At 41.8% G+C, this 11398-nt stretch overlaps 1 protein-coding gene across 1 annotated transcript; it reads right to left on the reverse strand.

Annotated features, from left to right (window-relative positions):
• Positions 1–1658: 1658 nt before the first annotated feature.
• On the reverse strand, positions 1659–6060 carry LOC4338682 (probable glycosyltransferase STELLO2). Its single transcript, XM_015784992.3, has 3 exons — positions 3915–6060; positions 2458–2584; positions 1659–2378 (listed from the first exon to the last, which is right to left on the reverse strand). Exons 1-3 carry the CDS (start codon positions 5666–5668, stop codon positions 1902–1904), a joined length of 2358 nt encoding a protein of 785 aa, XP_015640478.1. The 5' UTR covers positions 5669–6060; the 3' UTR covers positions 1659–1901.
• Positions 6061–11398: the final 5338 nt, after the last annotated feature.

Below are 11398 nucleotides of genomic sequence, written 5' to 3' on the forward strand. Positions count from 1 at the left end.
TAATAAAAAGCGTGGCCCCCACGTATTAGATGCACGCAAAAAAATAATTTTAAAATGGTGGTGCCCACGTGGGCCCCACATGTCAGCCTCACCCCTCTCTTCTTCCCTCTCCCTTCTCTCTCTTCTTCCTTTCCCCTCTCTCTCTCCTTCCTGGGCACGAACGGCGCGGGTGGGCGGCGGAGCAAGCGAGCAGAGTCGGAGTCAGAGCGCGGCGGGTGACGGAGAAGCGAGCGTGCCGGGCGGTCAAAGTCGGCGAGCGCCAGGCAGTCGGAGTCGGTGAGCGCCGTGACGTCAGAATCGGCCGGCGGCTGATGGTCCACGTCTGGCTCAGGCTCAGCTGCGTGCCGCTGGCCACACTGTGAACGAGCACCGGTTGGTGATGGTGAAGGTCGCCGCGTTGGCGCCGCCGGCGGCGAGGGTCGCCACAAGGACCACGATGACGAGCACTGCAGAAGAGGCGGTCGGAGCTGACGCCATTGTTGAATATCAATCTCTCGAAGCTAGCTAGCTTAAATTGCTTCTTAGGATATATCAATGTATCCAGCCGGCGGCGGCTGTATCAGGAGGTGGAAGGGGACGCGCGCAGTCACGGTGCTACTGCTACCACCACCACCATTGGGGCTGGGTGTGCGCGGGTCTGAGAGCTCGAGGATTCCGCCGTCGGCCGATTCCGACGTCGCTGTGCTCGCCGACTCCGACCTCCCGGCGCGCACGCCTCTGCGGTCACCCACCGCCTACGCCGCGCTGTCCGCGGCGCTCCGGTCGGAGGGCCGGAGCTCGCCTGCTCCGCCGCCTACCCGCGTCGTCTGCTGCGAGAGAGAGGGGAAAGGGAAGAAGAGAGAGAAGGGAGAGGAAAGAAGTGAGGAGTGAGGCTGACATGTGGGCCCCACCATTTTAAAAATACTTTTTTGTGTGCAGCTGACATGTGGGGCCAAGCTTTTTATTATTTTTTCGGGATATAATTGCCACGTAAGCGCCACGTCAATGCCACGTGGGACAGAGACCTAGTCAAATAAGCCACGTAGGCGCCACGTCAGCCAAAACCGCCTTCAAAACCGCCGAGGGATCTTGTTTGGCCAGTTTTCATAAGTTGGGGACAGGTCGTACCCGGTTTTGCGGTCAAGGACGAAAATCGGACTAGGCGACAAATATAGGGACCCAAAGTGAACTTATTGCGCTGCAGAAAGGCTAAGCATCGGCACAAGGTTTGGAGCAGCAGGCTTCAGAAAGGCTAAGCATTGGAAATAGCTTTATTATCCTTTTTATACAGAACTAGCAAGGCAAATGCATGCCGAGGAATTGACCATGTCATAGAACAACCTAACTGGTGGACAAGTAGAGCTACGTCAAAGGAGCTTCCACTAAAATTTCATATCTAGAAGGTTAAAGGCTTAAAGCTACACAATAGAAATGGCAAATAGTTCAGTGACTTTAGTCCGAACTATTGAGAACTTTTTGTTCCAAACAATAACCAACTTTCATCAACATATGCTGGATTTCGAAACACAATTATACTCCTTTAAAAGGGTATGTATGGTTTTCCGTTTATCAAATATTTCATCAAATTTGAAGGGTACAGCAAATTGTATCCCTCAATGGTGTATCTCACTGAAGGCAACCCCTGAAAGCTCGCAAAACAGCCGACCGTGGTGACACTCTTCTCAGTAAACTCTTAGCTGTCCTTTCCTTCACTAGGGCAGCTGGACCAAGATGATCCTCAGTAACAATGTCACTATTGATACAACAGTATACAACAGCAGAGGAAAAAAAACAGCTACAAAATAAACAGAATAAATGAAATTACAACAATGGAGAACCCCCTGAAAACAGAAATCTATGGCTGTCTACTCTGTCCACACTGTCACAAGGATGAAGTTTCGTTCCAACTACAGAATATGTATTTATACCAACTCCATTAGAAGAGGGTCTCCCGTGGACATAACCCGAATAAGCTTTATAAAATCAATCTCGTTCTGTACTTTCACTGGGAAAACAGCAGGTGCGTGAGCTGTATAAATACTTGAGAAAGTCTCGTTGCCCACCAAGTTGCTCCTGAACACTGTTCCAGCCAGAGCATCAGAGTCAAAATTTTTAGGCGAGTCCATCGCCAGGAAGAACATCGGGACAGCAACTTTGTGGTGCAATTCCAAATCGCCGACAAGTCCCACAAGGTCACCAAAATCCTCAACAAATTGACGTGGTATGTAAAAAAGCTCACTGCCACAGAATGCAATCTTATCTTCGCCCATGCTTTCTTTATAGTTTGTCTGGAAATGAACTGGGGAACTGCCAATGACCTGCTTAACCATTGACCCTTGCTTTACAAACCATTCCTCTTTGTTGTTCTCCAATGGAACAGTAACCCAAGAATGTGCAATCTGCAGTATGAGAAAGTATGTTATGGATAATAACGTATCATGTGAATTGATTAATATCAAATACATGAAGCCTACAAACCTTGTTGGTTATCCAAAGTTTTTCCTTGTCAGCCTGCAGCAGGTTCCAGTAGTTAAGAATCATGTGATCTTGCAGGAAGAGAAATCCATCAGCACCACCGTATCTCGCAAACACCTTGGGCAGAAACCTAATTAAGTTACACAATATTGGCAGCACGATTAGCACATGGAAGAAAGTTCAAATTCATAACATTATTGATCAGCTATAATCACGACAAACATCAAAACAACTTAAAGGCAGTTAAAAGTTGCAAACCAACAATTTGATACAATCATGCAAACCCCTTTGGTTCAGCCATATGAACCTAGGCCCCTGAAGACTTGAACTTAAAAATGAAATAGAAATTTGTAACTATAGTTAGTCCTTTCTCAGTTGAATCCCTGGTGGACCACTATATTCATATAGGCATGTTTGATACTAAAAAGACCACATTACAGAACATGTAGCTAGTGAACTCTGACAATCAACTACTCCCTCCATCCTAGAATATAAGAAGTTTTAGAGTCGTACACGGTTATTAAGAAAGTAAGTAGAAGTGAATGGTGGAGGGTTGTGATTGGATGAGTAGTGGAGATAGGTGGGAAAAATGAATGGTGGAGGGTTGTGATTGGTTGAGAAGAGAATGTTGGTGGAGAAGTTGTTATATTTTGGGACAAATCCTGAGGGCTAAAAGTTGTTATATTTTGGGACGGAGGGAGTAGCAAATATTGTAAAGTATTTTTATGCTAAGCTCCATCATACAAGTGTGCATTTCTATTTAGCCTTTTCAGTGAAGACACACTCAAATGTCACAACCATTATAACCAGCTCAGCCACAACAACTGAAGAGTCTTGGAGGCAGTACCATCATAATTTGTTGATGCTCATTATTCAAACAAAAATGGTTAATTATCGCCAAAATAACATCATATATATAACGACACAATCAGCCAACATTCAATGTGGTTTAAAGAGTGAAAAATTTGAGTCTTCTCTACAAACAAACAAAAAAAAAGAATCCTCTAGCAAAGTTCAATTTAACACCAGCAGGAATTATCTAGTGATATGTAATGATATAATAATAATGACTTTAAGTATTTCAAGCAATGTGTTCATTTAAATATAGTCTGGATGCAATCATCAATATAAAATCCCGACATTACAGTCCTAACTGTATTTGACATTAGCATAAACGATATTGTCATTAATGAATTTCATATTGGATTATTTAACAAATTCCAGAGAACATGTTCAGAATGTGCATGTGGTTATAAAATGCAACCCTGCAGATGAATGTTTCAATACTCATTTGTTTAAGTAAAAAACTGGATTGTAATTATTTGCAACCTTAAGTAATTAACTGACAACTTTCAAGATGAACAGGCTGGTAAATTAAGAATCAGAATAGTTATGAGCAAGTCAGATAAAGAGTTATTGGGGGTTTGGGGGGGAGGGGGGGTTGGTGGATAACCACTCACTTGTATGCATGTGACAACGCGCAGCGCTCAACAGCAAGCTCTGTGTTGCTCTGTTCAGCTAGTATGATAACCGTCTTGAAAATCCTTCCATATAGCAGCCTCCACTCGAGTGCCGTGCGATCCACAGGCCCACTAACATGCATGATCAACACAACATTTCCAAAGTTCTTTCTCCACTTAATCAGGTTTCCAATCTCATAGTTCACTGTACCAATCTCATCAACTCCCAAGTGCACAGATGGCAGCTTCTTGGGTACAAATTCCTTCATGTCACCCTCTCCAATGGTTGCCCGCTGCCTGTCAATTTCCAATGACATGAGCCGAGGCTGCCGGTAACCCACTGCAAGAAGGTCCTGCAGCCAGGCAGCCGTTAATCTCACATCTTGCTCTGTCCAGAACCCTTCCTCAGCCATGGCATAGCTCAAATCAAGAATCCTCTCGAATAGAGTTCTCTTGTTTGACCTCCACTCATTCAGAAACTTGATCAACCGACCCACATTAACATGCAGATCCTTCTCCTCAGCGAACGGGTATGCCTGAATATGATCCTTCCGGTAAATAGTCGGCGGATAGAAAGCCACATACCCACCAATCTCCCACAAGATCCGTTGCGCCCAGTAGCCACGGATCACATCTGATGCCATTGAGCTCACTGACACTGGCATCATGAGACCCCAGAAAGCTGGCGTGTGGAACAATGTGTTGAACGAATTCACCGGTGCCATCGTGCCCTGAGGCAGTGCCACTTTCGGCGCCTCTGCATCAAACCTGAGATCAAACGCCGCGGTTGGTGGCTTCCTAGTGAAGTAGAACACGGCATCGACATCCGGCAATCCATCTGAGAGCCCTTGCTGAATGTATTGCTGGCCACTGAACACCTCAGTGTAGAACACCTCGTGAGCCACCTCCCCAACCTTGTCTAGCGGCAGCCCCCGTGGCCACACGGAACGCTGCCCAAAGTGCACGTAGGGATTCACCACCGTCCTGTTGGGATCGGCGTGGCTGTACTGCAGAAGCACGGGATGGTTGGTGACCCCAGATCCCAAATCGACATCGAAATGCTTGCCCAGATCGTTGCCGGGGACCTCGGCGCGGTCGTCGGCGTCGAAGATCACCTTGGCCCCGTGCTGGATGGCGAAGAGGTAGCCGGCCGTCTTGCGGACGTGGGACGCGTAGGGGAGGAAGTCGACGGAGCGGTAGCCGAGCTGCGCCTGGAGCTCGAGGGAGAGGAAGATGGCGCCCTTGAGCTCCCACCCGGAGGGCGTGTGGGAGTTGCCGACGGCGAGGAGCTGCCACCCCTTGACGCGGGCGAGCGCGCCGAGCGCGGCGGTGGGCGGGGACGAGACGGAGACCACGATCCACCTCTCCGCGCGGAACGACGCGAACGGCGCCCCCGCCGCGATCGCGAGCGGCGGCACGGCGGCCCACTTGACGTCCGGGTACGGCAGCCTGGCGGACCCCGCGGCCGACGAGGACGAGGAGCGGGAGCGGTCGAGGCAGAGCAGCGCCGCGGCGTCGGGGGCGGCGCCCCGGAGGAGGAACACCGCCGCGGCGGACGCCACCACGAAGAGCAGCAGCAGCAGCTTGGAGGAGTGCTCCGACGCCCACGAGGCGAAGTCGAGGTTCTTCGCGAACGGCCGCGGGTGCCGCCTGTCCGCCCCCGGCGCGCCCCGCGGCGACGTCGGCGTCTTCTGCCCCCCGCCCCCGCCCACCGCCACGGCCGCGTGCGGCGAGACGCGGTCCTGCACGAGCATCCTCGACGACGACGACGACGCGAGTCCGAGATCTGATGGGTTTGCGGGGGTGTGCGCGCGGCAGCGGTTGGGGATTTGGGGCGCCGCGAGTACCCGCGAGGCGAGATTTGGTGGAGCGGCGCGGTGGGCGGTGGGTGCGCGCGCCGACAGGTGGGGTGGGGTGGGGAGTCGCGATCCGCGCGGGGAGGGGGGGGATCTCTTGAGCCTGAGGCGCGGCGGCCGCGCGCGGTGTCGGTCGGTCGGTCGCGGCGAGAGCGAGAGCGAGGGCGAGGGCGAGAGCTGGAGTGTGCGTTACTCCACAGTCCAGTGGTGGGGTGTGTGTGTGTGGTGGTGTCCCAGTAGGTGGAGCGGTTGGTGGGAGCTCGTGGTCGCTCGCGGTGGGGGAGAAACGCAACGAAACGGGGGAGGAGAAGGAGAGGGGTGAGCAGTGAGGTGAGCGGAGTTCGTTGGGATCGGGGTTTTCTGGTTTTCTTCTTGTTTTTTTTTTGCTGGATTTGGTGTTTTTCTTTTTAGATAATGGAATAAAAATTCCAACCTGTGCATCATGTGATGCACACAGCCCGTGGATTTGATGTTTTTATTTACGTGTATAGTTTTGTTTTATGGAATGTGGATCGAAATGGGCTGGAATGATAATCATCTGATCATTAAAGAAACATTAACCATCGGTGGCACTCCTTGCACATGGGATTAGGAGGGCAATATTTTGGAGATCATGTAGATCTAGATGCTTAGTACAGTACATTTTACTACTGGTACTCGGCAGTTTTTTCTAGAAAACAAAACTAGGGCTGTGTTTAGATCCAAAGCTTGAATCTAAACTTCAGTCATTTTTCATCACATCAACCTGTCATACATACGTAACTTTTCAGTCACATCATTTCCAATTTCAACCAAAATCTAAACTTTATGCTGAACTAACCACAGCCTAGTACTTGGAGTGGTCCGTAGTATATTACTCTACTTGGCAATGCCAATGGACTGCAAGGGGTTGTCCCTAAGGAATCCTGGAGTAAAGAAAAACAGTAGGAATATATCGTGCTTTAAGTACTGTAACCTTGCAGAATGCCGGTGAACTGCAGGGTGTTGTCGCTAAGCAATCTTGGAGTTAAAATGGCATCTTACTGTATATGTAGTACTTGTAGCGATGTAGTTTCTTGAAAGATTTTTTTTTAGATAATGGAATGAAACATTACGGCTCTGTTCGCAAGATTAGGTTCCCAACACAAACAGTAAGCATGCAAAACGGAGCGTCCATTAGCACGTGATTAGGCTAAGTTCATATCCAACTACAGCTATTTTCGATTTTTAGAATTAATTTAGGAGTTTATATATATATATATATATATATATATATATATATATATATATATATATATATATATATATATATATATATATATATATATATATATATATATATATATATATATATATATATATATATATATATATATATATATATTCTTCACAGGGATATGTCATTTACCGCACCCTATATTGTTCCTTTATGCTTTATAGGGTGTTCTTCTGGGTTCCTTCTTCTAGATTCCTTCTTGATTAGTCTTCTGAAATCTTTGTTTATTCTTCTTCCACGCCCAAATTGTTGATATTCTATTATCAATATATATTGAAAAACATATTTAGCTTAAAGAATTCTATTCATCTGGTTGCCCATGACCACCAAGATCCATAGTGTCCAGATCAGAAAAAGAAACTTCTAATTTCTCATCTACTGCCTTTTTTATTTGTTCAAATTTCTGATCCATTTCTTGTTTTAATTCTTTAAGTATTTCTTCCTTTAATTCCTTCTTTAATTGTGGGGAGGCTTCTTCAAATTTTTCTATTATTTTCCAATCAATATATTCCTCATCTAATGGATCCACTCCTTTTGTTAGGCATTCCTTGTATGTGGGTTTTTTAGAATACCCTTCTTCTTTTATAGTCGTTTTAATGGGTATTTCTGGAGTCTTCTTTCCTTTAGCTTTTTTGCATTTTTGAATATATTCTTTTGCAGCAGACTCTAGATAATAATTTATTCCTAGTATTTTTCTAGCCTGGCTTAGTGCTTCATCAATGTCTTTATATTTCTTCCAAGATATTCCTCCCATTAATTTAGCATATATCTTTTGGGCCACAATTTCTTCAAAAGATATATAGACCCCTGGGAGCTTTCCATCAAATACGACATATATAGGCTTCTGTTGGATTATTTCATGATCTTCATTAGCTGGCATTAATAACCCGTTTATTAAGTGAAAATATTCAGAGAGGCTATTCAATATTGATAACATATATCCTTTTTCTTCCCTTTTATTATTGTATTGGTACCAAAAATTATCCAAGATGCATTCTTGTACTTCATCTAAGATTATATGGTCTTTTGGCTTAAATTTATATGAATTTGGTGGGAATATTCTGAGCTTGTTGTCATCTCCAAATGTGAAGCATTCAATTCCGCTGTAATTCATTGATCTTTTCATACCTGCAATTCAGGTAAACGAGAAAGCATGTCAGGCAAATTATTATCTTTCCCCTTAATATGTTCAAATATAACTTTATAGCCGTTTCCTGTTATAATATCTTCAAATAAAACCCATCTTCTAGTTGAGCTTTTCTTGCTATTTAGCTGATTATAGTACCTACAAATGGCTTCACAATCGGTTCTAACCGTGAATTCTTTAAATCCTAAGTACAACCTAAAGGCATTGATTGCATTGATTATTGCCATGATCTCTCTATCTGTATTATTGACAGTTTTTAATTTATAACTTCCAGAAGCATATCTACATATTTTTTCTTCTGATTTAGCGGAAAATTTAGTAGGTCTTTGCTTTAATATAGTACCCCAACCGTGTTGTGATGCATCAGTTTCAATAATAAAGTAACTTTCTTCTAATGGTAATTCTAGATGTTTTAATTCTTTCACCCTCTCTTTTATTAATCTTACTAATTTAATGTCTTCAGAATTAAAATATCTCTGACCATTTTTTCTTAATTTAGCATATAACGGTCCTGCTAACTTTGCTAAATTATTGATGTGATTTCTAGCATAATTTACAAGTCCTAAGAATTGCTGTAACTTCTTTTTATCATTCATAGCATCAGGAAATTGTAAAATTTTCTTAGCAATATGTTCTTGCAAATGAATTTTGCCCTCTCCTATTTCATGTCCAAGGAAGTTAATTTTTTCTTTGCATATGTCCATTTTCTTTTTGGATAATATTAACCCATTTTGTTCCACCTTTCTAAAAAATATTTCAAGATGAGCTCTTTGTAAGTCCTTGAGAAGACTAACAGGTCATCTATGTAGACTAATATGAATTCTTGGTTTTCGTTAAATATATTCTGCATTTTCCTTTGGAAAATTGCTGGTGCATTTTTTAATCCTAATGGCATAACAAGCCATTCATAATGTCCTTGAGGACATGTAAATGCAGTCCATTCTATAGATTCTTCTGCCATCTTTACTTGCCAGAATCCAGCTTTCAAGTCAAATTTTGAGAAATATTTACTACCTTGTATTCTATTAATCCATTCTTGCTTATTTGGGATATTATAGGCATCTTCTATAGTATTATCATTTAGTCTTTTATAATTTATGACCATCCTAGATTTACCTCTAACTTCTTCTGCATGATTTCTTACTATGAACGCTGCAGACCTATGTGGACTTCTGCTTTCTCTTATGGCTCCTAGTTTCAACAATTCTTCTATATGCATCTTAAATTCTTCTATGTCTTTCGGAGTTGCTTCTATTGTGCTAGTCTTAATAATATACTCTGGGTTTATTATATTAATTTTGCACTCAATAGCATTTTTTTTCTAATATTTCATAGGAATTTCTCCTATAATTTGGATATCTTCTAATCTTTGAATAATTTTTTCTATATCCCTTTTAGACTTAATATCCCTATACCAATTTGGTGCAAATGCTTGTAGTCCTATGCACTCTATATTGGAATTTGATATATAATAGTTGTCTATATTCTCACTAAGCTCATATTCATTAATTCTTTCTTCAGACTCAAGATTAGGTACTTCTAAGTTGTCGAGTTTGGGGGAGGTTCCACCACGCTTTCGTACCTCTGAGATATATGGAACATTATTTTGATATGGGATAAAAGTAATTCCTTGCTCATGTATTACTGTGGTTTGTACTGATTGTTGAAGGAACCTTAGGCCAATTATCATGTCATCATTAATCATTGATAAATCTCTTATTGTAATCTCATCTATTATATATTTAGTTGCATTAATGTAAACCTCAATATTATAAGCTAACTGATTATGAATTTTCTTTATTCCGGACATGTCTGTGGAAACTTCTGCCTTATTGTCGTCAATTGTGTGAACTATTTTAGGACATCTTATAAAATATTTGTCATGAATAATATTCTTTGTACACCCGGTGTCTACTAGTGCTAATATTTTATAAGATACTTTGGGTGTCAATTTTATTTTAACAGGGATTCTTATACCTAATATTTCTTTGAAAGGCAATCTTACTATATATTTATTTCCAAAATTAGTTATGGCCTCTCTTAGTTGAATTATTTTAGCAGTATTACTGTCTTTTAGTGTTATCAATTGCTCTTTAAATTCGGTGTTTTGTATGTCCTTATTCTCTGGTAATGCCTTAATATCACAATTATTTTTTAGGTTCTCTAATTCTACTTCTAGTTTATTTAGTCTATTTTCTAACACTCGTACTCTACTAGATAAAGTCTTTTCATCTGATTCTAATTCTATTTCTTTTCTCCATTTTTGTTTATTTACTTTTATACATTCAGCACAAGCTTGTTTTAGACATATACTACAAGTCACTCTATTTTCTTGACTTGGGTAATATATGCAAAAAGCACATTTGATATTATAGTCACCCTTTCCTCTAATCCAATCATGTTCACAATTTAATTGATCCATCATTTCAACTTTTAGACCTGCTAATTCGTCAATTAAATCTAACTCTTCATCGGATGATTCATATTCTTCGTTGATGGTTTCAACTTCGTCTGTTTCTATGATAGAATATATTGATTCGTCATCTTTTATTTCATCATCACATACTAATATGTTTTCGTTTACGCTATCTATAATTAGAACCCTCTCTTGTTCTTCATATTTACTAGAATATCTCTTTTGATCTTTATTTGGGCATGTTCTACTTAAATGATCTGGCGAGTTGCATATAAAACATCTGCATGTTTTGTCATAGGTTTTCTTTGGATTATATCTTCTTACATTTCTTTTATGTAAGAAGGGTGCTCTATTATCTGATCTTCTTAAGAAATACCTTTTCTTTGTTCTAATATTATTGTTGTTTCTATTTTGATGTTTATAAATCCTTTTACTTCTAGGCTTGTCTTCTCCATATGACAAGGGTATTTGAACTATTTTATTGCAGAAATTGTAATCCGAGTGTTTCATAGATCTTTGGGCTTGGATACCCGTGCATATTTTTCTTAGTTGCTTAAACACAAAAGTTATGGCTTGCGAGATGTTGATTTCAGCTCCTTCAATTTCCTTTTTATATTCTTCAAATATCATACTTCCTAGTGGGTCAGGTAATTTATTGAAATAACGTTCAACTATTCCCCTGTTATATCCTTGTTTAGCAGTTATAGCATTATATAAATAATGTTGGGAGAATTCTTTTATGCCTTTCCAACTTGTTAACGTTAATTTTTCTATTTCTTTTAACCTTTCATTCTGCAAAGTTGTATAACC

Source organism: Oryza sativa, chromosome 5 (genome assembly GCF_034140825.1).
Source record: "Oryza sativa Japonica Group chromosome 5, ASM3414082v1".
In the NCBI taxonomy this organism is placed as follows: domain Eukaryota; kingdom Viridiplantae; phylum Streptophyta; class Magnoliopsida; order Poales; family Poaceae; genus Oryza; species Oryza sativa.

Coding starts and splice junctions, on each gene's coding strand:
- LOC4338682 (XM_015784992.3), bottom strand. CDS start 5,668: ATGCTCGTGCAGGACCGCGTCTCGCCGCACGCGGCCGTGGCGGTGGGC. Junction 2,585..3,914: donor GCGTTGTCACATGCATACAA/GTGAGTGGTTAT, acceptor TAACTTAATTAG/GTTTCTGCCCAAGGTGTTTG. Junction 2,379..2,457: donor AACTTTGGATAACCAACAAG/GTTTGTAGGCTT, acceptor CTCATACTGCAG/ATTGCACATTCTTGGGTTAC.